General features: G+C 53.8%; 1 protein-coding gene across 1 annotated transcript; it reads left to right on the top strand.

The window, feature by feature from the left end:
• Positions 1-2: 2 nt before the first annotated feature.
• PRODH (proline dehydrogenase 1) lies at positions 3-27,801 on the top strand. Its single transcript, XM_084819704.1, has 14 exons — positions 3-636; positions 2,933-3,141; positions 10,505-10,539; positions 11,671-11,814; positions 13,885-13,949; positions 15,532-15,648; positions 16,739-16,818; positions 17,742-17,823; positions 19,939-20,031; positions 21,600-21,746; positions 23,047-23,222; positions 23,632-23,730; positions 23,905-23,993; positions 25,783-27,801. Exons 1-14 carry the CDS (start codon positions 313-315, stop codon positions 25,974-25,976), a joined length of 1,854 nt encoding a protein of 617 aa, XP_084675830.1. The 5' UTR covers positions 3-312; the 3' UTR covers positions 25,977-27,801.

Below are 27,801 nucleotides of genomic sequence, written 5' to 3' on the forward strand. Positions count from 1 at the left end.
CGGACGCTGAAGATACATCGCGGGCTGCGGGGAGCGCCGGCGGAGGCGCGCGGGGGGCGGCGCCCGGAAGCAGCGCGGTGCCAGGGAAGAGCGCGGCGGGCATCCCGGCCGCGCCCCTCGCTGCGCCCCGGGCCTTCCGCGGAGCGCGGCGCCCCTCCGCAGCCCCGCGCGGCACGGCCGCGGGCGCCGGGGGCGGGGCAGCGGGCGCGGCCCTGCGCGAAGGGGCGCGGCCGGGGCCGCGCGTGGGCGTGGCTCAGGCCAGCGGCGCCTATTTCAGCGTCCGCGGGCGAGCGCGCTGCTCTCTCCGCAGCCATGGCCGGGCGGCACCGCGGCAGCCTCCGGGGCGCGCGGCTGGCGCTGCGCGCAGCCCAGCCCTTCGTCCTGCGGAGCCGCCCGCGCTCCGCCGCCGCGGCCGCCCCCGCCGCGGCCCCGGAGCCCCTGGCTGCCCCGTCTCCGCCGCCCGCCGCCGCCCTGCCGCCCGGCGCGCCTCTGCGCCAGCCGCCGCCGCCGCCCCGCGCGGTGGACTTCGCGGACGCGCGGGAGGCGTTCCGGAGCAAGAGCAGCGGCGAGCTGGCGCGCGGCCTCCTGGTGCTGCGCCTCTGCTCCGTCCGGCCGCTGGTGCAGCGCGCCGAGCAGGTGAGCGACGCGCCCGGGCTGCGCGCCTTTTGTGGCGCCGCGGCGGCAGCTGTCAGCCGGCCGGCCGGCCCCCCGCGCCCCGGCCCCGGGGTCCCCAGCCAGGGAGGGCGGCGCCCGGCGCATCTGGGGGCCGCCGGGCGGGGGGGTGTCTGAGTCTGGGGGGGCCGCGCCGAACGCGTGCTTGCGTGTGGCTGGAGCCGGGGCCGCTTCCGAAGCGGCGCAGGTGCGGCGGTTTTCTGCTTGGTGGGCGTCGAACCAGTCGCCGCGCTTCGATGTTATTCGTGGCGGTGACTGCGGCCCCCTTTTCAAAGCCGAGCCGTGGGCCCCGCCCCCCACTCTCGCGGGTGCTTTGTTTTCTGCCCCCCCCTTCATCTCCCGCTCCCTTGCGCCCATTGCGACCTGCCCATGACCAACCCCCGGGGCGGTGGGAGGGATCCCTCCCGTTTTCAAACTTTCACCCATTCCTAACTGAACAGCTCCCCTGGATCAGACCGAGCGACCACCTAGGGACCCCCTCTGTTCACACAGTGGCCAACCAGCTGCCATGGGAAACCCACAAGCAGGACACGAGTGCAACTGCACCCTGCCGCCCATGTTCCCCAGCAACTGGTGCACATAGGCTCACTGCCTCTGGGACTGGAGGTAGCACACGGCCATCAGGGCTAGTGGCCATTGATAGCCTTCTCCAGGAATTTGCCCAGTCCCCTTTTAAAGCCATCCAGATTGGTAGCCATCCATGGAAGATGCTCTTCCTTCCCCCACCAACTTCAACCCTGTTCTCTGCCTTCTCAGAGGAGCTGGTCAACCTACAGGCTTACTTATCACTGTAATCTATTAGCCAGAAGGCGTGCAGGTAGTTACCAGCCTCCCCCAACCCAGTGCCTTCCATTTGTTTTGGACTACAGCTCCCATCTGCCCCAGCCAGCATAGCAAATGGTGCAAGATGCTCAGAGGTGAAATCCAAAACAACTTCCCCAAGTTGGGGACGGCTGATTTGGACAGACCAGCGGAGAACAGATCTACTGGCTGTCAGGGCTAAATAAAACCTCAGTCTTCAGAGGCTGTGCCCCTCAGGATCAGGCAAGCAGAGGCAATTTGTATTTACTTCTTTAAAGCATTGTTATCCCTCTAGGAGTCAGCAGTGACTCCGTGCTTGCACAGGAGGAACCTTTCCTTTCCTTCCTATGCTGCCCTGCCATCCAGAATTTCCCGGGCATGTATAACAAGCCACCTCAGCTTCCTGTCTGGCTTGAGTTTCTGAGAGAGATCTGTGGCGGAGGATGCTGGAACAGAATTGCTTGCATGTTGCTTTGGACCGTGTTTGGGTCACTCTGAGGTCTCCATGGCAAATGCATCACTGACAGGGTGCCTATTGCTGGCTGTCCTTTCTATCCCACTCTGTATACAACAGGCATTACCCCTCCGATCCCCTCCTAGAGGAGCCCTTGAGGTGAGGCTGCAGAGCGTCACTTGCCCGAAGTGTTCTGCCTCACCCCTGGCCTGGGTACCCGTTGCAAGCCGCCTACAGGAGGGTTTGGAGAAATGTTCTGGGAGCATGTTAATGGGCAGCAGCAGAAATCCTATCTTCCGGCCCAGCCTATGTCAAGGAGCGCCTCCAGCAACATCAGATAGGTCGCTCAACAAGATCAGCCTCGCATGGCCTTCTCTCTGTCCCATCAGCCAGGACAGCTAGGCTGGTGAGGACGAGGGAGAGGGCCTTCCCTGTGGTGGCCCCCACTCTATGGAACTCCCTCCCTAGGGAACTCCGCCATGCCCCCTCTTTAATGAGCTTCCGCTGTGCATTAAAAACGTGGTTGTTCAGGCAGGCATTTGGGGTGGGTTAGGGTGTTTTTTAGAAATATGATGTTTTAATGTAGAATTGTATTGTTTTAAAACTGTTGTATTGTTGTACATCGCCCAGAGTGGCTGAGTGACCGGCCAGATGGGCGATTAAGAAATTTAATTAATAAATAAATCCTAAATTGGCTGAGGTCTTAAAAAAAACAAAACGCTTGAAATCCTGAAAATACTTGCGCAATTTTGGAGAAATACTGCCTGTACTTCTGCATATTTTGACAAGTGGGAGGACTAGATATGTGCACTTGCTTGTTCAATATAAGCAGGGGTCCACGTGTCTTCTCCCTCCGCCTCTCCCCACCTGTGCTGTACAGCCCCGAGGACTCTGTCGCAAGCCTTCCAAGCTGAGCCGGGGCTTTCCGAGCCAGCTGCCTGCCCTGCTTCCAGGGCAGGTGGGGGGAGAGCGGCTGACTTAGGGCCTGACTCTGCTTCCCTGCAGCTGATGCATCTTGGCCAGAAGCTGCTGGGCCGGTGGCTTTTTGAGCAGCTGATGAAGATGACCTTTTACGGACAGTTTGTGGCCGGGGAAGACCAAGAAGCCATCAAGCCCCTCATCCAGCGCTACCGTGCCTACGGCGTGGGCTCAGTGCTTGACTACAGCGTGGAGGAGGATCTGACCACAGAGGAGGCGGAGAGGAAGGAACTGGAGTAAGAGGCTGTTTCGTTGTGGGTGGAGGGTGTATGTCTGCCCGCCTGCTGGTCTTGGAATGGCTGCAACTGCTGATGCAATAGTTTAAAGCAGCCTTCCCAACCTGGTGCCCTCCCCCTGCATTGGACTACAATGCCCAGTATCCCCAGCCAGCCACTGTAGTCCATTACACTGGGTTGGGTAAGGCTGTTTTGGAGAAAGGAGTTTCCTCTATTGAATTGCGTTGGCTGTTGAATTGCCTATGAAAGACATGTGTGTTGGGGGACTCGGAGTGGGGGGAGGTCTTGGCGTATGTAATTCCCTGACGAGCGACTGCTGGCTTGGCTGTACGCAGCAGGTGATGTCAGCTGCTTTGCTCCTCCCCTGCCCAACTTGTGCTGGATGGAATGTGGGATCAAGGTGTCTGATTCATAGCAACAGCTTCCTTCCTCGAGGCAGAGGCAGCTGAAGCCAGTCAGGACTTCCCCTTTAGCAAGGAGGAGGACTGGTTTGGGGGATGTTTGGCCAATGAGGACATAGGGTAGAAAGGGAGCGGCGGGTAGGGGGTTTTGGCTGATGCAAGTGCTGTCCGGGCGGATTTCTCCACACACGAGAAATATTGCAGCAACGTGTAATGGTCAAGTTCATACTTGCCCTTTCTTGTGGCAACGCTGTGCGTTATCTGCTATCTCTTCCTCGCAAACTAGTCTTAAGGTTTCAGGTGGAGTGGAAGAGGCGGTTAACCAAGTTCACTGGGGCCTTATTCAATTGTTGCATCTCACCATGGCCCCCTGTGACATCCCAAAGGGATGTTCACGTGAGAATTTTCAACAGGTTTATCAAGGATATGCACAGACGCACACAAGCCCTGTGGGTTACATCAGAGAGCGCCAGGCATCTCAGGCAGAGTTTGCAGCACCTCCAGAAAGCCACCTCTGAGAGTTCCTTGAGGGAAGGGAAAAACATCCCTGCTGGCTAATGTTCTTAGTGTGTGTGTGTGTGTGAGAGAGAGAGAGAGAGAGAGAGAGAAGGGCCAAATGGAAAAGTGCTGGTCTTATGTGCCTTTGGCCTGCTTCCAAAGGCCCTCCCTGTTTTAAAGTAGCACCATTTAGGGTGTTGACAGGTCAAGGCTGCAGTCCATAATATAGTATAATTTAGTATAATTTGTGCCACTAGTTATACCAGGGAACAAAGTCCTTTAGTGAACAAGAACTGATGGCTAAAAACCATTTGCAACCAAAACTCACTTGCAAACAGAACACCTTTCTCTCTCTCTCTCTCTCTCTCTCTCTCTCTCTCTCATATGCACGCGTGTGTGCGCACACACACACGCACTCTGTATCTCCAATGCTCTGTCAGGCCTGATCCCATGTTTGGTCTGTAACCATGCTGGCTGGGAATGATGGAAGTTGCAGTCCGACAAATCTGGAGGTCACCAAGTTGGGGATCGCTGTCCTACTTGGTGCTTCAGGTCTTGGAGCGGATGGGTTGGGAGAGTTCCGGATAAGGGCCAAAGATTGGCCCCAGGCAAGGAAGGGCTGAATACTGATATGGGAAAATGGCAGATGCCGTGTAATAAACACGTGTAATAAACACGAGAGCCCACGACGATGACTTATCTGGTGCTGGGCCATTGCTCTATTTAGCCCAGTATGTTTCTCGCTTTCCAAGAAATTGGCCGGCGCTACTCAAGGTCCTTTAACCAGATATGCTGGAGAATGGACTCGCAACATTCTCCATGCAAAGTGGTTGCTAAATCATGCGGGGATGGTGCGGCTGTTCCTCTGTTCCACCGCGTGGGTGTGCAGTGAGAACCCGCTAGTCCCAGTTTGCCGCTGCATGTCCGCATGAGGAAATACGTTGTACGCCTCTTGTTGCCCATGGCTGAGTATGTGTTTCCTGAACCCAGAAGTGAGATCTGCTCAAAGGAAGCTGTCTTGTTTGAAGCTGCCCAGATTCGCTTGCTTACGCCTTCTGTGGGAGTGTGGGAGGAAGGCCGGGACTTAACTTGCCTTGCGTCACAAGGTGGATTGTTCCCTTTGCTTGGTACACAATGTGCAACTTGTGACTGGCCCAAAAAAGAAAACCACCCAGGCACCGAGGCTCTAGGATTGGTCGCAGGAAACCTTCCCCCCGAGCCTGATGGGCTGCCGGGGAGGCAGGTCCCTTATGCAAACAGGCCAGCTGCCAGAAAGCTGAAGCCGGCACCGGAGAGATGCCTTATCAGCGGAGCCGCTGTGGTTTCCTTCCTTCCTTTCCTGCTGCTCAGGAGAACTTGCTAGCCAGTCTGGCACTGAGCGAAGGACGGGCTGTGTACAGGGAGGCTTTTTTCTTGCTTCGCATTTCCTGGTGGAAGAGCTTGACAGACTCCGGCATCTTCTGTTAGTGCTTCAGAGCGCTTCTGTTTGTTTCAGTGGGGCTTTTGGCGGAGAACTTCTACTGGATTGCAGGCTGTAGGATGAAATCTGTGTCCGCTTGTCACACTTCTTAACACCGAGCACCTGCCACCTGGGGCAGGGCTGTCAAGGGTTAGGTATTTCACTTAGACCTTGGCCACTGTTGCCTCTGTGTTGACCTGTAGCTTAGAGCAGCCTTTCCCCAACCTGGGGGGCACCAGGTTGGGGAAGGCTGGAACAGGTCTTCAAACTTTTTCTTTGCTTTTGGCCCACAAACTGGATAAGAAGCCACAGCAGTGATACGGCCGTGCCTCCATGGGCAGTGGTCTGGTGCAGTGGAGGCGGGAGGCTCCGATGTCAGTGGGGCAGCAAATCCACTCTGGGGTTTCAGTCAGAACTCTAAAGGAGCTATCCAAGATGTGACCTGGGATAGCTCTGTTGGAGTTCTGACTGAAACCTGGAGGGGACTCACCACCCCAGTGACATTGGAACCGCCAGCCTCCACTGCACCAGACCATTGGTGTGTTGAAGGCCTCCTTGGCAATGAGGGATACCAAAGGAATACCAGAGGAAGCGGCTTTGGACAGCGTCAGGCGATTGGTCTGTGTACTGTCTACTACAGCCTCCCCCAATCTGGTGTCCTCCAGATGTGTTGGACTACAACTCCCATGGCCACTGGCTCTGCTGGTTGGGGATGGTGGGTTTTATAGTCCAACTCACCTGGTTGGGGAAGGCTGGTCTAGTACACCAGCAGCAGTTCTCCAGCGGTTCAGACAGGAGTCTTGCCCAGGCTTACCAGGAGATGCTGGGGACTGAACCAGGGATCTTTCACGTGGGATTTCCCACTGAAGTATGGTTTTTCCTCCCCTGTATATCGTTGTTCTACTAAAGCAAGTGATGCACACTGCAAATTGTTGTTGTGGGGGGGGGGAGTTTCCTCCCTTCTCCCCCCCGTTTTCCCATTCTGCTTAGTCACATGGTTACAAGCTCAGCCAGGCTCTCTAATCCATGTCACAGGACTGTCTTACGAGAATTGGATGGATCCAGTTTCTGCAGAGTTCTTGTGTTGCAGGCTCCAGTTGCGCTATTCCTTCTGGCACCTGCTCTTGTCCAATGAACTTGAGTTCCTTTAACCCTTTGCTGTTGCATCAGCAGCTGCTTCATCTTTCTCAGCCTTCTCCTACGTTCTTTCTGTATTTGTTATGCAGACTTAAGACTTCACACGTGGCTTCTGTGAGCATCTGAATGGAGCTGCCTTTCTAATACTCAAGGGGAGCCTGAGTGGGTGCAGCCCAGGGGATAGACTGGAGCCCAGCAGCTTTGTGCTCAAATCCCTGATCAGCAACACATCTCTTGCATTGTAGTTTGGGATATGCGGATTTTGTTAAATCCATTCCATCGGCGTTTTGCTGATTGTCAGGCGTCTTTCACTCCATCATCTACTCATTGACGGGATCAGAATTTTTTTTAGGAACGTTTGAGCATTTCATTCCACTTGCACTAATTTGCATTAGCACTAGTGCACATTTGTGCTAATCTCCCCCCAAAGTAAAAAATAAAGTCTGTGTTAGTCTGTTAAAAACAAAAAATGGCCGTAAGTCTGTGTGACTCAGAAAAAGCTGGTCCACTGCTGAATCTGCAGGTCAGATACATAAAAATCCAAACTCATTTGAATCCACTGCGGATTCCTCTGACATCCCTAATTGCAGTCAAGTATGTTTATGCTACTCAGTGTTCTTCCCTTGACTGAATGATGGAGTTATTAGCGAACATTCATTTAAGGATTTTGCATGTCTCTCCTTTGAAGCGATCTACACAGCCTGGTCAGCAGAAAGAGGCAGGAGAAAGGGCTTTCTTCCATGTCAAAGTGCAAATTGGGAGCAGCATTTTGAAGGTTCCCTACATCAGGGATGGGGAATGTGTGGCTGTCCAGGTGATGGACTGCAAGCTAGGGCTGATAGGAGTTGTAGTGCAACATCTGGAGGGCCCAAGTTCCCCAGCCCTGTCCTACAACTTTTTACTGCAGTCCTTACTGCAAGTAGAAAACCATTTCAGCAAGGAGTGGGCTGGATTGGAGCTTTGATCCTGGACGTGTTTATATTTTTTGCATGTGAGATCATTCAAATGTGATCCTTCTCCTGCAGGCTGAAGAAGTCCCTATGGCTCATGGTACAGTGGAGGTTTTCTCCCTCTCTCATAGTGCTGGAACTTGGAGTCACCCAGTGAAATTCCGAACAGCTGAAAGTCCTTCACACAGTGCATAGCTAATTCAAGGAATTTGCGGGCAGGAGGTGCAGTTATGAGCACTGACTCAAAGGGTTTTAAAAGGGGGTTCAGTAGATCAAAGGAGGGCTGATTTTGGCAGCTAGCGGCCAAGATGTAGAATTCATTCATCGTAAGACACCACAGTGCACCATCAGCTTCTCTCCTTCCTGGCAAGATTAACCCTCCTTGCAGTTTCTCTTATGGTTTACACAAAAAACCACAACTTGGGCAGGCAGCTAAAAACTTCGATGCTTCATTTATTTCTTAGCCGCCCATCTGGCTGGCTGCCCAGCCACTCTAGGAGGCGTACAATACTAATAATAAATATACACAATCAACTGAACTACACAACACTGCTGTAAAAAAAAAAAAAAAAAGCCCTAACCACCCTCCCCAAATCCCTCCTGAACAGCCAGGTTTTTAAAGCCTGGCAGAAGCTCATCAAAGAGGGGGCTTGGCGGAGGTCACTAGGGCAGGAATTCTGCAGAGTGCTACCCTCTGGTACCTGCCAGAGAGGAAGGGACGGAACCACCATAATACAGAGTCCCCTATGCCCAACTCCTCCAGGCAGATACCATGGTCAATAGTATCAAAAGCTGCTGAGAGAGCGAGGAGAACAAGGAAGGTGCATTTGCCCCTATCCAGAGCCCTCCCTATATCATCCACAAAGGCGACCAAGGCTGTTTCTCTCCCATGCCTGAAGCCTGACTGAAATGGATCCAGATAACCGGCTTCTTCCAAGTGTGTCTGCAACTGCAACGCCACCACCCGCTCAATCACCTTGCCCCAAAATGGCAGATTCAAGACCAGGCGAAAGTTGTTCGAGTCCTGGGGATCCAAGGAGGGCTTCTTTAGCAGTGGTCTGATCACTGCCTCCTTGGGGGCTGATGGCATCACCCCCTCCTCGAGGCAGGCATTCACCACCGCCTTGATCCTCTCCCTAGGTCTCTCCCTGCAGCTCATAATGAGCCAAGATGGGCAAGGATCGAGTAAGCAGGTGGTCGGCCTTAAAGTGCACCTTGTCCACTTCCTCAGAAGGAAGAAGCTGGAACCGATCCCACACAACCGGTCTGCCACTGGCCGCCCCTCATTCACTCACTGTATCCACAGCACACAGAATAGCACTCCTGATCCGGTTGATTTTATCTGCAAAGTGCTTTGCAAACTCATCACAGGAGGCCTTAGAACCTGGAACCCCTGAGTAACTCCTTAAGAATCTCTTGCCTCCTTAAGAGTCCCACCTTCCTTCTTTTTACCACGCGGGGTGATTGACGCTCCCGACACAGGGCTTAACCACAACAGTTTACTGGTAAATTAAAGTAAGCAAATTACAACTACAGGTGTTACACAATAGAGCTGAGTGATAAAAAAGGCCTTAAGAGAAAATAAAAGTTGCAAAATGCAAATTCTTTTACCCTAGCTGCACTTGGGCTTCTCTAGTCTGCTGCTCTTGCTTCCTTTTCAGGCTCTGGTCTCCCGGACTCTGCTCTTATGACCTTTCTCTCTCTCATTATATACCCTCCTCCCTGAAAACTGAAAGTACTGTTTCAAACCTGAAGAAATGAAATTTAACTGGGGAAATGAAACTACTCCTCTCAGGGATACCGCCTCCCAACAAAAAAACCCAGGCCTCTAGGCCTGACCTTTTTCCTTTCCTTGCCTCTTTAGGCCTCAAACCTTCACATACTGTCTCATAAAATTATCTGCTGTGTAAATTGTCCTATATTACAATCAAAGCCTACACGTCTAGTGTAATCATTAAACCATTTTAGGGAATGGTGCTTTTAAAGCATCCTTCCCCAACCTGGTGTCCTCCAGATGTGTTGGACTACAACTCCCAGCATCCCCTAGCCAGCAGGGCTGGGAGTTGTAGTCCTACACATCTGGAGGGCACCAGGTTGGGGAAGGCTGTTTATAGAGTCACAGAGTGCCCAGGCACACCTAATCCTGTCACTTTGGGGTTGCAACTCAAGGCAACTTGTTCCGTTTTAGTCGTGTTAATGCCAGTGGGGGAGGTTAGGAAGGTGGAATGTGGGTCTCCCTGTTCTCTTGCATGGCTTGATAGCAGATTGTGGGTGGGATAAGCTGTTTGCATCTCCAGCTTGCCTCTGGGATTCTAAATCCTTCGTAACGTGAGTTTTTATGTTGGTAGTAGTGGAAGCAAAGCTAAGGAGAAAAGTGGGTGGAAGTTTTGTTAACAATATGTGAGCCAAGCTTAGATTTGTGAGTCCTTGGCCAGGCGTAACATCTAAAAAGAGAGGTGCATGGGATCCCTGCCATGTGCCCTGAAAAAAATCTTTGCTCCTAAATCTTGGTTCAGGGAGAGTGTGTAGTTACTGCTTTGTGAGGAGAAAGTACTCTGTACATGCTCAGGTGTTTCGATACAGTACTTTCAAAGCAGGAGCATGCATGGATTAGTTGGAAGTGGTGGCACCAAATGGGGTACTTCACAGAGCATTATCGGGACTGCAAGGCCAGAGGGACCTGCTTCCTACTTGTCCCATGCTCTGGACACCCCCAGAGACTGCCAAATTCCGCCATTGCTGATGACCCCGCCAAGGCACTTGCTGCCGCTGTGCCATTCGGGGGACGTGGCAAGTTCCACCCCGTGTGGTTCAGCTGTACTCTGGGCTTGCAGAGCAACACCCCAGCGTCACTTGGGTTGAATCAGCATGAGAGAGGCATGGTGGTGACTAAGGCTTCTGTTCGCCTTTCGTTTCAGCTCCTGCACCTCCGCATTTGAGAAGGAGACAGGCAGTAAGTAATGCTTTCATGTCTGCAGTACTCCCCAACATCTGCCCCCTCGTCTTCCCCCACCATCGTTCTTGGTGCATCACGGCTGCCGCACGCACACACACCTCTGCTTTTCATTCTTGTGCAGCACATTCATGGTCATCCATATGTAAAACGGAGAAAACTTTGCTTGCTTGCTTTTACGACAATGCACAACTGTTGTTAAGTTGCTGTAAGCCATCTCTCTAGCATGGGAACTGGTCTTGTGAATGGTTCCAGGTCTTTCGAGACACATGCAAAACCTTTCCAGGGCATGGCGACCTGCAACATTTAAGTTCAGGCTGTAGTGGTTTTGGCTCTGGCTGCAAGCCGAATGTTGGTGTTCACTTGGGTGGGTTCCTGAGGTAAGCAGCTCTTGGCATCTTTTCTGCCATGGTTGTACAAATGGGTTTCGACCCAAATGCTGGTCCAAGATTTGGGACAGAGCCTACTAGCAGCAGCTGCGGGGCTGAACTCACAAATCTAGGCGGTCGAGGAGGTGCTGCTATCCCATGAGAGAGTGGGGTTGGGCACAAACCCATGATGTCTCCTCTCCACCCCCCTAACATTTTATTTATTTTAAATACGTATATACTGCCTTTCCTGGGCTTACAGTGGCTTGCAATAGAATAATATAAAACTGGCAACAATTTAGCACCTGGAAATAAGTAAGTGCTCAGGATAGTCCCTCATCAGATCAGCCTCCAAAAACAGGCAAGTCTTGTGGCCCCTGTGGAAGGCCAGAAGGAAGAGGCTCACCCTGACCGCAATAGGGAAGTCATTTGAGAATCTGGGGGCCATTGCAGTTAAGGCCCTGCCCCCCAGCTGATTGCACCCTGCGCAATGAGGATAAATGGAGCTGGCCAGATCAGAGGAGTTCGACGAGTGCAGAGGCTCATACACCCTGAAACTGCCACAGAACTAATGCCACGAGGATCAACAGAGAGATCACCCAACAGCACCTGCATCCATCCCAGGATCTGGGGCGCTTCCAGGAGACTTGGATGGGGTTCAGAAACCCTCGGGAGGCCTGGATGCAAAGCGGTTTATGGTGCAAAGTGGTCTTGGGTTCTGAGGCTGGGCCCATTGCTCACTCCCAGCCTGTCTCTCCCACAGAGCAGAGAGAGAAACGCTACAGCGTGCAGCGTAAGTTTGGCGACCGCCGGGATGGCGTCATCAGTGCCCGCACCTACTTCTATGCAGATGAAGCCAAATGTGACCGGCACATGGAGACCTTTCTGAAATGCATCGAAGCCTCAGGTAGGCTTGGCAGCCTCTCCGGGAAGCCTGCCGCCTCCCAGGCATCGGCCCCTTCCAAAGCACTGCAGCCACCAGCGGAGGCTGATCCGTAGGGCCGAGGGGGACTCGCCCTCCATCCCCCCGGGAAGAAGAAAAAATGCAACTAGGGTGCAATCCTGTGCCTGTCTAGATAGCAAAAAGTCCTACAACCCCCTGGGAGCTGTGAGGTTTCTTTCTGTCTAAACAGGCATAGGATTGCGCCATTAAAGGCTTAAGTGCATTAAATTCATCAGCTGAATGTTTCTGAGTGACCTAGACTATGTCACTGACTCCTTAATCCTGCTTTTCTTTTGGTGGTCCGGTCCCGCTGCTTCTCTCTCGCGTCTGAGTCTCTAGTTTCAAGCTGGCTTTTCATTCAGGCTGCTCCGATCCTGCACTGGGGAGAGGCCTGCAGAGCAGAGACAAGATATTTTGTGACTGGCAGGCCTCAGTCCTTTTCAGCTCTCTCAAGCAGGCCCTGGGATAGAAAGCTAGAGAACCCCTGGTTTACCCAAAAGTGTGCATCCGCACACAAAAGCAGCATATGTGTTGTGCACGTGCGCGACTGCAGCTGTTGCAGCCATCCGCACCGTGCACAAGCCAAAGAAAGAAATTGGCCCCACCAACGCGAAGCCTCGCTGGCCGCCCTGGCATCAGTAGCAGCATCCAGGCAGAAAGCAAAGGGGCCTCTTTCTGCAGGGGAGAGGCAGCAGGTTCCAGGCTCAGCCCCCAGCATAAAGCGGGGTCCCAGGGCCTAGTCTGAAGGCCCGTGAGGCAGCCATGGTGCTGAAGCTGAGCAGGCCTGGGTCTGGTCAGTGCTTGGAGGGGCGACTACCTGGGAGCCATATGTAGCCACCTGGAGTTCCACGATGGAAGAAAGCTGGGATATAAATGTAATAAATAAGTAAGCCTCTTTCAGCCTGAGGGCCAGACTCAATTTCAGAGAAGCTCTTGGGGACCACATTCCAGTGGCGGGTAGGGCCAAAGACAACAGGGGCGGGGCCAGAAATGGCCAAATACTCGCATATTGTAGCTTAAAGCTCTTAGTTCCCCGTAACTGGGCCTTTCAACCTTTAGATGGAGGGCGGCTGTGCAGAAAGCCAGGAAACCACCAGATGATTGGTGGATGGTTGGTGCTCTGGGGGGAAAGGGGGATAGGGAAGTCCTCGGAGACCCTCCATTCATCAGAAGGGAAACTACTCGGCCAAACGGGGGGGGGGGGGGCCTGCCCCAGAATCTCTCTGCCTCATGGCAGCATGCTTGAGAGCCAATGTGGGTTAGGGTATTTTAGAAAATGTTTTTATTGCAGAATTTTATTGTTTTAAACTGTTTTTATTGTATGTTGTACATCACCCAGAGTGGCTGGGTGACCAGCCAGATGGGCGATTAATAAATTTAATAATAAATAAATTAATTAAATAAATAAATGTGGTGTCAGGGACTGAGTCAGGGGAGGCTGGTGGCTCCGATGTCAGTGGGGCGGTGATTCCGCCCCGGGCTTCAGGCAGAACAGAACCAGGCAGAACTCTGAAAGAGCTACCCAAGGTGCAGAGCTTCTTCAGAGTTCTGGCTGGTCCTGCCTGAAGCCCAGCCTCCGCTGAACTGAGCGTCTTGACTTCGAATGCTGAGGCTCGCCTGGGTTCAAATTCCTGCCTCTCAGGACTGTTGCGAAGCCACCCTAGGCAAGCATCCCCCGTGTGCTGCTGGGCCCCTTCTCCTGACAGGCTGCTGGGGCTTTTGCAGCATCAGAGAGAGGTGGGCAGCATATGATGGATGGATGGATGGATGGATGGATGGATTGCATTTACATCCCGCCTTTTTTCCTCTTGCAAGGAACCAAGGCGGCATACATAATCCTCCTCCTCTCCATTTTATCCTTACAACAACAACCCTGTGAGGGAGGCTGGGCCGAGAGTCTGTGATGGGCCCAAAGTCACCCAGTGAGCCTCCATGGCTGAGCGGGGACTAGAACCCGGATCTCCCATCTCCCAGTCCAGCACTCTCGCTGCTACACCACGCAGGCTCTCAGAACATACGCTGTGTTCTTTGCAGGTGGCAGCTCAGAAGACGGCTTCTCTGCCATTAAACTGACAGCGCTGGGAAGGCCTCAGTTCCTGGTAAGGAAAGCCACTCCCTGGACGGAAGCCTGACGCTTGCTCCTTGGCTCCCCCCCCCCCCCAGTCTGACACGGGTCTCCTTTGCAGCCTGCGGGGCGTGAAGGCGGGGCAAACACAGCTGCACGGTGGGGGCTGCAGGAAGTCGCAGGGTGGGGCAGGGCAGGGCAGGCTGCTCCAGCAGGGTGACTGGAACTTAGATCAGAGCAGCCAATTAGCATGCATTTTGATTTAGGCCGTGCCTAAGTAATAAATGGAAAACATGATTTAAAGTAAGCTTAAATTGGGCTTTTTTATTGGTGACCCAAAGCAATTTAAATTGGAGATCCTGATTTTATTATTAGGTACTCACTAAATAAGAGTGCATAATGGTTGCTATAACAATGAAAAGGATTGGTTTTAAAACTGGGTGGCGTCTGTTTACAGTCCTAGAGCCTAACCAATTTCAAATGTTTAGCTTAAATAGTAAAAATGTGCATTGCTATTTTTAGGTAGTTTAAGCCTCACGAGCAGGTCAAGCTGCACAAGAGTAGTCCCTCTCACATGAAACGCAAACATTTAAACAAGCTACAAAAGCATCAGCTCCTCAAATTCACATCCTAGGAGGGGGTCATAACTTCCGCTCTGAAGTTACGTTTGCTTGAAGTTCAGATTTCATTTTGAACAAATGTTTTAGAAAAAAATGTCGCTCAAACCTTTTTTTAAAATCATTTTCTAAAAGCCAGTTTTTGATCTGTGCCCGGTGCCAGTCTTGTCTCCTCTTCTGAGCCATCAGAAGCCTTTGCGACTGTCAGGGGTGTCCTGCTCCTGTGTGAACCCTCTCGCACTCCTGGATCTTCTGGGGGAGCCTTGTTTTCCATGCCCCCACCTCTGGCGATTAGGCTGACGCCTGCAGGGGACAGCGCTTTTTCAGCAGGGCCACCATACCTGTGGAACTCCCTCCACAGGAGGCTTTCCTGGCCCAGTCCTTGGGCCCTTTATGCTGTACCATTGTTATGGCTGGCTTGCAATTTGGCTCTGATATCTGTCTTGTGTTTAAAAAGTAGGCAAGAAATGTAGCAATGGGCTTTCATGTAAAATGGCCTCCCCGCAACTCAGTGCCCTCCAGATCTTTTGGACTTCACCTTCCAGCAGCCCCAACCAGCAGGGTCAGAAAATGCTGGGTGGAGGAGTCCAATACATCTGGAGGGCGCCAGGTTGGGGAAGGCTGCTGTAGAAAAACGGCATGGTTCAATCCAGCAGGGCTCTTCTGTTCCTAAAGGACCTGGTCTGAGAGCTGTATGGTGGCTGTATCCATGTTCAGAGGCAGCGTGTCTGGGATGACCCATTCCTGGAGGTGGGGGGCTACAGTGGAGGAGGGCTGCTGCCACCTTCATGCCCCCCTTGTGGCCTTCCCAGTGGCATCTGGTTGGCTGCTGTTGGGAGCCAGATGCTAAACTGGGCAGACCCTTTGCTTGATCAGCAAGGACAGTGGCCAGGCAGACAGCCCTGTGGGGAGGTCCCCTCTGGATTGGCTTTGCTTTCCAGGCTCAGCGATGCAAGGGACTCATGTGCACATTAACTCTCTCTCTCTGCTTGTCTCCAGCTGCAGTTCTCGGAGGTGCTGGTGAAATGGCGCCGGTTCTTCCACCAGCTGGCTGCAGAGCAGGGCAAGGTTGGTCTGGCAGCGCTGGAGACCAAGCTGGAAGTGGAGAAGCTGCAGGTGAGTCTTGCTGGAGGTTGCTGGGGGTCCTCCTGGGTTCTGAGTCCAGCCGGGGGCTGGATCAGGGGCAGCACCTGGGTTCTGAGTCCAGCCTCCACCCCGGTCCAGTTCCAGGCTTTTGAGGGCCCTTGGGCAAGACACCCTCCGTGGGTCCCTCCCTCAGTGAGTCTGCCCTCCCCAGCTGCCCCCCCCAGCTGCCCCTTCTCCTTGTCCTCTCTTAGCTGCCGCCGCGTGCTTGCTTGATAGGCAGAGAGCCAAGGAGGGCGTAGTGACTGCTTCTCCCCACCGTGCTTGTCTGGGCCAGAGGAAGGGGAAGAAGCGGGTTGCAGTGATGTAGAGGAGGAGCAAGGCTGGGGGCTCTTGTCAGTGGGCCCCTTCTGGCAAGTGCCTGACCATGCCTGCCATTGACCATGCCTACCATGCCAGCCCCGCTCCACCATCTGGGGGACTTGGCCGGCGCTCAGAGGAGCGCAGAGCAACTCTGTGCCTCTCCCAGCAGGGGGGAAGACAAAATGGGGAGGGTGCGGTGACCACTGATGTCATCTGACCGGTGGAGGGGCCTGGTGGCTGGCAATTGATCCCCCACCCAAAAAGGCTAGAGGACCTTTGGTCTGGTCCAGGAGTGGCCTCCCTAGCTTTCCTCTTTTGTATCAACAGTGGGGGGGGGAGCCTCTTTCTGCTCTACACAGCTGGCTTTCCCATTCCTCTGTCTTGCTCCGTGGAGCTGTTCTCCACTGATGATTATGACAACGAAGACGTAACAGACTTGTATACCGCGGAACATATTTTGAAAGACCTCGAAGCGGTTCACAAGAAAATCCCAAGTACATCCAAATGCATTGTAATATACATTGAAATGCAACTAAAATACGTTAAAAATGCTGAAACGTTAAAATGAATTAAAGGCAATGCAACACCTTAATCACAAACTGGCTGGGTAGCACGTTCCCTCAGGGTCTGCTTCTTTTGTTGGTGCCATTTCCCTGAACAAAACACCACCCCCAGGAAGCTATCGTGGGCAGGAGAGCAATGGCGTGCATGGTAACAGGTGCTCCCGAATTCAGGACTGACTCATTCTGATTCTTGGCAGGAGGCGCTGGCCAAGCTGGGGATCGCCACCAAGGCAGAGAGCCAGCACTGGTTCACGGGCGAGAAGCTGGGCGTGTCTGGGTAAGCGCACTTGGGCAGTTGTAGTGACAGCCACCAATTTGGGGGGCTCTAAAGGGGGATTAATGGGCCGCGGTGGCTTAGTGGTTAAGACGCTGAACTGCAGACCGGAAGGTCGGCAGGACAGCAGTTCGAGACCCGAGTGCCGCGTGACGGAGTGAGCTCCCGTCTTCAGTCCCAGCTTCTGCCAACCTAGCAGTTCAAAAGCAAGAAATTGCAAGTAGATAAATAGGTACCGCCTCGGCGGGAAAGGTAACAGCGTTCCGTGCACCTCGGTGTCCAGTCATGCCGGCCACATGACCACGGAAGCGTCTTCGGACAGCGCTGGCTCTTCGGCTTAGAAATGGAGATGAGCACCACACCCTAGAGTCGGACACGACTGGTTGGGGACACCTTTACTTTTTTTAAAGGGGGATTAGACAACTTCAAGGAGGATAAAGCGATCCATGGCCAATAGTCATGCGAGTGTGATGTTACCGCCAGTATCCAGGGAAGCAGGCCGGCATACACCAGTTGCTGGGGGACATGTGTGGGAGGGTGCTGTTGTGCTCATGTGGGCTTCCCATTGGGGCATCTGGTTGGCTGCTGTGTGAACAGAAGGCAGGACCAGAGAAAGGGAGGGATGGCGGAGTGTTTGCAAGCATGCTTGGGAAAGTTTGCCAGAACAGTGCAAGAGCCACCTGGAAACCAGGTATTGTGGAAATGGGGGCTTTGCTGTCCTTATAAATCTCATAATTCTGAGTTCAGAAAATGGCAGAGAATGGGGGGGGGGGATTATCCATGGCCTTGGTTTGCGGCGCTCAGATCTCCAGCAGGTGGATCTAGGCATTCTTGGGTGCAATTTGGGGTTGCGTTAACCCATCGCTGCTGCTCACCAAGACTTGGACCTGAAATGGTTGCCTTCTCTCTTCTTTTCTGGCCCCTAGAACTGTGGACTTGCTGGACTGGAACAGCTTGATCGATGCCCGGACTGAGATCTCCAAACTCCTGCTCATCCCAAACATAAAGGTGAACAGGCCAGCGAGGCTGGAGGAGAAGTTTGCCTCCTAAGGCCCCAGTCTGGTGGCTGTGGGGATCTCACCCCCTCGCCTCCCCCACCATCAAAGTTTAAATGGCAACAGGGCCAGGAATGGCAACAGTGGCTACATAGCTCTGAGAGTTGCGTCCATTTGATGGTATTGGATAAATAAAATCTGGCTACCTTTGATAACAGTTTCCAGAGGGGTAGCGGTGCTCGTCTACTGCAGCAAAAACAACTCAGTCTTGTGGCACCCTGCAGACTGCTACTACTACTACTTCAAATCATAGAATAGTAGGGCTGGAAGGGGCCTACAAGACCATCGAGTCCAACCCCCTGCTCAATGCAGAAATCCAAGTCAAAGCATCCCTGGCAGATGGCTGTCCAGCCTCGTCTTGAATGCCTCCAGTGTGGGAGAGCCCACCGCCTCCCTAGGGAATGGGTTCCATTGTCATATTGCTCTAGCAGTCAGGAAGTTTCTCCTGATGTTCAGCCGGAATCTGGCTTCCTGTAAGCTGAGTCCATTAGTCCATGTCCTGCACTCTGGGATGATGGAGAAGAGATCCTGGCGTTCCTCTCTTCCTTTCAACCTTTCAAGGACTTGAAGAGCGCTATCATATCTCCCCTCAGTCTTCTCTTCTTCTTCTTCTTCTACTTATATCCTGCCTTTTCCCCCAATACTGGGTGGGACACAAGGCAGCTTTACAACGTTAAAACTTGTACAATGAAAACCTATAAATAGAAGTATACAAGAATTAAAAATATAATTAGATCATCAATAATATTAAAATTGTATAAAATATCAAAATGCTAAAAGACAACAAGAAATATAGTACCCATCCGTCATAGTCTCACATTTAACTAACACATTTATTCTGGCATAAGAGTAATTAGAAATAATGCAATTGCCACCATCAGTACTTTGTGTTGTTTTTGATAACAGTGGCTCAGTTACGGCTGTAATCTCTCCTCTCCAGCGGAGAAAGGAGCAGGGTGGGGGAGCTGCTATCACTCACCCACCCGCCGCAGTGTGGAGTATCACATCTCCCTAGCCTGAGTGTGCGCTTTTATTTGCCCTTGTTGCGCACTGTCCTACAGCAAGGGGCACAGCTGCTGGGCTGCAGAAAGTACCAGGCTCAACCCTCGGCAGAGACTTCTATCTGTAACCCTGGAGAGCTGCTGCAGTCCGTGTACAGTGAACCTGGTGGCTGTGGAATTCTGGGAGTTGTAGTCCCAACACATCTGGAGGGCGCCAGGTTGGGGAAGGCTGGTGTAGACAGTGCTGAGCCAGAAGGAGAATTAGTCTTCCCTTGGTATGAGGCATCTTCCTGCGATGTCTGCCTGCACGGTTGTGCTTCTGTCCTGGGGGGGATCTCATTTCCTCAGCGCTCCAAAGCACAATGCTTGTGGCACAAAGAAGATAAGATGCTGTTTTCCGTTCCCTCACCCAACCGCAGCACCTGTCAGTTGTGTCTTATATCATTAGTGATAGGCAACTCACATTGCCAACATTTGAACCATCCCGTCATGGTCTCTAACCATGGCCTTTGCCAGTGAGCAAGTGACGATCAGCAGCCTCTCTGCATGCCCTGAAAAACTCCAACTGCTGATCTCTGCAGATCAGTCTGTGGTTAAAAGCATAAGAGTAGGACCTGGTTTACACATAATACTAACCCGTGGTTTATTTAACCCATGGTTTGTTGACCCACCCATGGTTTGGCACGAACAACCCACAGTTCTGGGTTCATACATGATGACAACCCGTGGTTTAAACAATCCAGAGTTTACATCCCAACATCAAACCATGAGTTCTCTTTCTGGGTTGTTCACAGTTAACAGACCATGGTTTGTTAGGATGGTTGTGTTCACAGAGCATGACAACCCAGAATTCAAAAACATAGAGATTAAATAAACCATGGGCTAGTCCACCTGCTAACACCAGCCAGCTGCTGAGGGAGGGGAGAGTAATTCCTGTAAGGGGGGCCAGCGCCCCAGGCTGACCCACTGCCCCAGGCTGACCCACTGCTGCTGGCTCCTACGGGCAAAGCGTGGGGAGGTCCCCGTGGTGTCCCCATCCAAACCCTCTGTGTCGTCTCTCCTTCCAGACAGGGCAGCTGGAGCCGCTACTCTCTCGCTTCACCGAGGAAGAGGAGAAGCAAATGAAGCGCATGCTGCAGCGCATGGACGTTCTGGCTAAGGTGAGAGCTTGGCGGGGCAGCTCTCCCTCTCCCTGAGATGCCAGGGGCTGCTTCTGAGAGAGGCCGGCTGTTGGGTGAGGCGGAGACAGGGAGGCGGCCGGCTCAGGCAGCAGATAAAAGGGGCAGAAGCAGAAGTAATGTGATAGAACAGAGCTGGCTGTGCGCCAGGAGGCTGGCTGTGCGCCCCGAAGCCAGCCCTGGTGCCCTCTGGTGTGGCGGCCAATGCTGTCCCATTACCCAGCTTCCATCTGTGGAATTGGGGAGGGGGCACCATCTTGCCTTTTGCCGCAAGCAGCAGATTGTCTTGGGCCAGTCTGGCATGGAGAAGCAAGTGCCCCATGAAATTATATTTCTGGGAAATCATAGTGGAGACGGGGAGGATGTTTGCATTCTTCCCCCTCCCTCCCTGAAGGTCAGATTGGCCAGCAACTTATGGGGACGGGGTTGCCTTCCTCCACCAAACGCAGCGTGGCAACCCACCTCCCGCAGCCTGGTGCCCTCTCAGGCCCAGCCCAAGGCAGGTGGCCCCCTGAGCGAGCACCTGCCACCGCTGGCCCACTTCTTTTTCTTTGGGGGTGGGGTGGCTGTGCCACCACTCCCACCCTGTCTGTTTGGCAGCCAGCTAACTCAGCTGGCTGCACCCACCCCGTGCTCCCTTTTTTCGGCATGCGCGTGCCCGCGCCCGCCACTCTGCCCGCCAGCTGCTTCCACCTTGTGCAGAAGCCACGAGGCGCCTGCCAGAGGCCGGCCGAAGTGCCGCGAGAGTTCCGGGACCTCTTGTGTTGCAGGCGCCCCGCAGGCGCTGCACAAGGCGGAAGCAGCTGGCAGGTGGGGGTGGCACTGCGGGGGGTACACATACGCGTGTGCTACAAAAGCAAGCAGGCGGGGAGGCATGGCTGACTGGCTGCCCAAGCAAGTTGGGTGGGCAGGAGGCGGGTGAGTAGGCAACCACTTCTTAGGCGGGCTGGGCGGGCTGGCCGGACAGCCACGCAGACAGCCAGCAGGACCAAGAAGCAGCGGGCCCTTTGAAGGGGGAGAGCGGCACAATTCGCCGCCCTTCTCATATTCCGCTGCCTGATGCGCCTGCATCAGGTTACTTCATGGTAGGGCTGCCCTGTGTCCTCCAGATACTGGACTGCGACACCCGTAATTCCTGGCCAGCATGGCCACATCTGCAGGGAACCAGGTTGGGCGAGGCTGATCTACGAGCTTGTGCACGGCCTTGATGGCTTTTTAGCAAATAAGGCAGAGAATGAATGAATGAATGAATGGGGAAAGTCAGATCGACAATAGGCTCCCTTGAGATGCTATTTGAAAGTGCTGCTGAGTTAAATCCTGGCTTGTCCTGCTTGCTCCTGAGTATTTATTTATACCCTGCTTTTCCACCAAAAAACTGGTGCTCGAGGTGGCTGGAAAGCAGCAAGGGGCGCCTTGGCTCTGCTTGTGGCCCTTGCGCATGAGCCGCTTGACCTGCGCCACTGCGGCTGCTGGCTTGGCGTGGGTGGTGGAGCTGGTCCTGGGCAAGCTGCTCATGGCCTCAGTGACCCGCCCTGCCTTGCTGCTTCCAGAAAGCTGTCGGGACGGGTGTGAGGCTGATGGTGGACGCAGAACAGACCTACTTCCAGCCAGCCATCAGCCGCCTCACCCTTGAGATGCAGCGCAAGTTCAACCAGGAGAGGGCGGCCATCTTCAACACATACCAGTGCTACCTGAAGGTGAGACAACGGGCCGGAGGCGATCGGGACGTTGTGCTGGGCTGCAGCAGCTGCTGAGGCACCAGCCCTTGGATCCCGTGCAGCTGCAAAATGCGTCTCCGGGGTGACATGGGGTGGCTTCGCTGTCACTCCCAGAGATGCGGCGCCCGCGGCGGCGGTTGGCATTGCTTGTGCAGCTGGGCCGGCCCAGGCGGCCACACAGGGATGCCACCATTCTTCCTTCCCTGGCAGGTCTAAGCTGGACTCCTGGGGGAAGGGCAGTGTGCCTGGCAGAGGAAAGCTGTTTGGCCCTGTGTGTGCTCAGCCGTAGGCTCTGTTGACATTCGAAGTAGCCGATTTAATGCCAGTGGCACAGGCGGTGTGTTTTATTCTGCGTTCTTTGTTGTGCTCCAGCTGGAGCGAGTTCTGCAGGTCCAGAGATACTGGACTGAGGCCCGGGACTTACCATTCAAAGAACAGGAGAGAGAAGTGATCAGAAGGCAGCGTCGGAGCGTGGCTGTTATGGGATAGCTATAGTTTTGGACATACGCAAAATGGGCACGCTAACAGACAACATGGATGAAAAAATGTTTTTTTCTGCTTCCATAGAGCTTGCAGAGAAATCGAAGCCTTCGGCATTGTGTTAGAACACTCTGTAATTACAGTCATTATAAAATTGGAAGTGTCTCTACCTTTTTTAGGAACGTGGGGGGGGGTCTGACTAAAGGAAGGGGGTATAAATCTGAAGGGCTTCTTCAATTACCATGTTAAGATTTGTCTAAAATCTTAAGCTCAGGTTACACAGATGAAATGGAGACTGTCCCTTCCCCGACCCCCTTACATCTTTATAGTTTTTTCAGTGTAAATATTGGTAGTAATTACTCGCAGGTCCCTTTTCAGAAGGCAGAGAGCAGAAGAGAGCTAAAGTGTTGGTTCTTGACCAGCAAAGCTCTGTTACATCCTTCCCCAACCTGGTGTCCTCCAGATGTTTTGGACGCCAACTCCCATCAGCCCCAGCCAGCATGGCCAATGATCGGGAGTGCTGGGAGTTGTAATCTAAAACATCTGGAGGACACCAGGTTGGGGAAGGCTGCTCTGCTAGAATTCCTGCTTTGCACTGGGGATCCTTTCTAGTCCCCTTCCACAAGAGGAGGAGGGCCGGAAGGCTTCAGGTGCCTCGGGGGGTTGGAAGGAACCGGTCCACAAGGGCTCGGCATCAGGGCTGCTCCCAGACTCTTCTTGGGGCCTCTGGTCAGTTCCCTTGAGCTCCTGCCTCCCCGCAGCACCCAGCAGGGTCTCCATTTTGTCCCTCTCCACACAGGACGCCTACGATAACGTGACGGTGGACTTGGAGCTCTCACGCCGGGAAGGCTGGCATTTTGGAGCCAAGCTGGTGAGAGGGGCCTACATGGAGCAGGAGCGGAGCCGGGCAGCCGACGTGGGCTACGACGATCCCATCAACCCGACTTACGAGAAGACCAGCGAGACGTACCACAGGTGGGGAGGAGCTGGCCGCTCATAGCATCGGAGGCTTCAGAAGAGGAAGGGGGCTGGCAGTGCAAGGTCAACTGGGCAGTGTCGTCGCCATCCTCTTCTGTCATGCTTAGGCTACTACAGTGTGCACTACATGGGGCTGCCCCTGAAGAGTGTCCAGAAGCGTCAGTTGGTGCAAAATGCAGCAGCGAGGCTGCTACCTGGTGCCCAGCACTGGGACCATATTACACCAGCTTTGAAAGACCTGCATGGGTTGCCAGTCGCTTCCTGGGCACAATTCAAGGTGTTCCTGTTCTGCATTGTTCTTAAGGTTTTATTGTTTTTAATTGTGCGCTGCCTTGTTGGCTTCTTAGCAAATAAGGCAGTATATAAAAGGCAATAATAAATCACATAGTACACCATTTTCCTGCAGGTGCCTGGACTACATCCTTGAAGAGATTCGGCACAGCCGGAAGGCCAATGTGATGGTGGCCTCCCACAACAAAGACACGGTCAAATTCACGCTTGACAGGTAGGCTGGGGGGCACTGACCCGTCCACTGCTCCTGGGCAGCGGGGAGCTCCTGGGCTGACAGAGTATAGAGGGCCGTGGGAGGGTCGCTGGAAAGCCGGGCTTTGGGGGAAGGCAGCAGGCGTGCCCTGTGGTCGTTGGTGGGGGGCCCTGACGTCCCCCCTTTGTTCTGTAGGATGGCGAACCTTGGCATCCACCCCTTGGAGAACAAGATCTACTTTGGGCAGCTCCTGGGCATGTGCGACCAGATCACCTTCCCTCTGGGTGAGTCTGTGCGCCTGGGAGAGAGCGCCCTGACCCAGAAGCGTCGCCCCCTTGTCCAGAACCATTGATACGAGCTCTGCTCCTGGCGTGACGTATTGATCCCTTCCTCCTTAGATGTTCTGGGGAATTTCGGAAAGCTTAGCTCAGCCTTCCCCAACCTAGTACCCTCCAGATGTTTTGGACTGCAACTCCCATCCTCCCCAGCCAACGTGGCCTGAGGCCTATTACCTAAAAAGAGATGCAAGGAAAGGAAAAGGGGATGGGGAGGCGGCGGGGGGGGGGAGCAAGTGGTCTTTCAGGGCTCGGGAATGGGCCTGCTTCCCACCTCGCCTCGCTCTGCGGCAGCCGGCCCGACTGGCGGTGCCGGTGGCCGCAGCTGAGCAATGATGTGTAGCCCAAAACATCCAGAGGGTGCCAGGTCGGGGATGGCTGCTCTGGAAAGTGCCCAGACAGCTGGCTGGGCCGGCTGGCCGCGCTGCTGCCTTGTGACAGGTGACTGCACCCTCGCACACCCATGGCGTCCTCTCTTGGGGCGCACCGAGGCAGCCGGCCCTCAGCATGAGCACAACGAGCAGCTCTCCTATGCAGAGCCGCTCAGGGGAACGTTCCCGTGCACGCAACGGGTGGGGCGAACGTTTGACGCAGGGCCGCTCAACTCTGCAAGCACCCTTTTCCCAGCAGAATCTGCCCACCAGATTCTGCTCACCGGCCTAGCCCTCCCCCAGCTGCCCCCCCCAGCTGCCCCCCCAGGACGAAAAACCCAGCCACCCTTCCCCCGAGGTGAGGCCAGCAGCCCTAGGAGGGCAGGCATTTGCCCCCTTCGCCTGTGAAGCCAAACCCTTGGGCCCGCTGCTGGCTTCCCAGGCCGTGGGCCTCAGCATTTCTGGGGGCGAGCGGGAGGCTGTGTGCCCGTCTCTGTTCAGTGGCGCCTGCTCTCTGGCAACCTCCGTTTGCCGCTCCCCCTCTCTGGGATTTGCCTTTTTGCCATCAGGAATGTGGGAAGCTGCCTTTGTGCAGAGCTGGTCTGTCTCTTTCGTTTTGTTTATTTTCATTTCTCTACTGCCCAATAGCCGAAGCTCTCTGGGCGGTTCGCAGCAATTAAAACCACAAAATGCATCATAAAATACAACATAAAATGTAAAAGCTTACAACTATAACATAGCTCGGTATCATCTGCATTGCTGGGCAGCGCCTTTCCAGGGCTTCAGACGGAGCGTTCTCCATCCCTGCTTGCAGATTTCCAAGACTGAACTGGAGACCTTTTGCTTGCAAAGCAGGTTCCCCACCAGTAAGCTGAGATGCCACCCCTTCTTTCAGGGGAGCACAACCTTTCTTGCCCCGAGGGCCACATGCAGTGGCCGTTGTGAGTCCAGGGGCCATACAAGCGCGTGCAAGCATATATCTGTAGGGAGTGCACAACTTCTTTGGCTCGGATCCAGAAAGCAGGCCCTGAGTGCTGGTTCCTAGAACATCCTTGGCAGCAGTACAAAATGAGACGGTGATTTGGCGGGGCAGTAAATAACACCTTGGGGCCTGCAGGTTGTATACTCCTGCCCTATACCACTGTGTTTTTTTCTTTCCTCAGTCCTCTTAAGTTGTCAACACTTTGTCTATTTCTGTGCCCCTGCTTCCAGAAATGCAGCACTCCCATTTGTGTGTATGTGTGTGCAAGAGAGAGATCTGGCTTGTGTTTCTCCTGCACCGTGGACAGGCTGGGCCCTCCACAGAGCCCTATATTAAGAAGAATCGTGAGACCAACTTGTATTTTTGTTCCCAACCTCCCCTCCAGGTCAAGCCGGGTTCCCCGTATACAAATACGTTCCCTACGGACCTGTGAGCGAAGTGCTGCCTTACCTGTCCAGGAGAGCCCAGGAGAATCGTGGCTTCATGGCGAGAGCCAAAGAGGAGCAGGAACTTCTCTGGATCGAGCTGAAGAGGCGGCTGTTTTCGGGCACCCTCCTCTCCGCTCCCAGCCCACCGTAGTCCAGCACTCCAGGCCCCCCACTTCTGGGTTAGAGTAGGACTGTTGAAAGCAAACATCCCGGCTCACCGGGGAGGGCGGCAAGCGTCCGGCGCCTCCTTGCTTTAACCTCACATGGCCCCTTGACACGGGCCACCACAGTTGTCTGGGTCTTTGACGCTTTGCATTCCGGGGGCAAAGCGTCTGCCAACGTCTCCACTGCCCACTCCAGGGCCATGCCCAGCTTACGTGGATAGGGACACCCTCTGCAGAAGGGCCCCCAGTTGTTGCTGTGTTTCTTAGATGTGTCAGTATCTAGGGATCGAGTTGCAAATAAAATTTCCTTACAGAAGCGTCGGCATTAGTCGCATGCTACATAATGGGCAATAGCCATGTGGTGGAAAGCCCTCCAGTCCCAAGCTGGATGTGAGCCTGGGTTTGCCCCGGGAGCTTGGTGTCGGGAGCTGGTTACTCCGTGCTTCACGTTTCCCATGAACTCCGTGGTGGCCTTGGGCACATCTCTTAGCCTCTGCCCCCCCACTGCAGAAGCACAGAAAGGAATCAGCTGCAAAGAGTGAACCCTGGGTTGTATCTCATGTTAGTCCTACTTACAGTAGACCCACTGAAATGAATTGGACTTCAACTAGCATTGGATAAAACCCTTTCTCCCCAGTGTCGGGCATCCTTCACCACTGCAGCTCCTGCAAGGAAGGATTTGGGGGGTAGTACTTCCTGTGCTCTGGGAACAACTGTATCTGCTCACGGCAGCCTTCCCCAACTTGGAGCCCTGCAGACGTGTTGGACTGCGCGTGCTAGCTAGCCGTGCCCTGCAGTCTGAGCAGAACTTTTTGCACCAGGCAAAAATGCCTCTGTCTTCAAGACGGCTGTGTTGGGTCCTGTATTATTCGGTAATTCCGGCTGATTTCAGAGGGTTGATAATAAGAACCACTGAGTGATGGGCTTTGAGACTACGCTGCAGTATTATGTGTGTTTCCAGGCCAAGAATGATGAGTGTTGGAAAACCATTCGCTCTCCAGTTGGCAGTTTTAGAACAGTGAGAGAAACCCATCTTTTTTATTTTAAAAAACACCTTTTCCTCGCTAGAGGGCAGAGGGGGTCCAGTGTTTTCAACTTATCTGTAGCACGAATTGGTCCTGTAGTAACATCAAGGCGCCACGGCCTCCGCTGTATGCAGGCTTCCCCAACCTGGAGCCCTGCAGATATGCACCAGTTGCTGGGGAAGATGGGCGGGAGGGCGCTGTTGCACGCCTGTCCTGCTTGTGGGCCTCTTGCAGGCACACTGTGGGAACAGAATGCTGGACTACAGTGGATCCTTGGTCTGATCCAGCGGGGCTCTTCTCAGCTTCTTAGGCTAACTCCCATTTTTATTTTATTGGTTTAATACATTTCTCTGTCGCCTTTCCACAAAGGCAGCTTACGATTTTTGAGCGCAGAAACAAAAACCCCAAACAAAGCCCCCATCAGAACATCATTCTCTCAGGCTGATTGCAGGTCTCTTCAGGAGCTGATAGCACAAGCTCCCTGCCCTGGCATCTCCTCTTCCCATTATTGCTGGGAACGAGGGGTGTTGTAGTCCAACACAACTGGAAGGCACACGGTTGGAGAAGACCGGTATATACCATTCAGTGGGCGTCTAAAATGAGGCCTGACCTGGTGTGCACCCTTTCTAAGAGCACTGATATTCGGACACTGGCTCTGGAGGAAACACTGATGTGTGTCTTTCCATTGTTAGAATGTGGTGTGGGCCTGCTTTCCCACGAGCAGAGCACACCGGAGCACAAAAATGCCTAACACCGTCCAAAGAACAATAAAGCAGTCATAAAACAG

The sequence above is a fragment of the Heloderma suspectum genome, chromosome 13 (genome assembly GCF_057233095.1).
Source record: "Heloderma suspectum isolate Gila_16-S chromosome 13, 16-S_ref, whole genome shotgun sequence".
NCBI lineage: Eukaryota > Metazoa > Chordata > Lepidosauria > Squamata > Helodermatidae > Heloderma > Heloderma suspectum.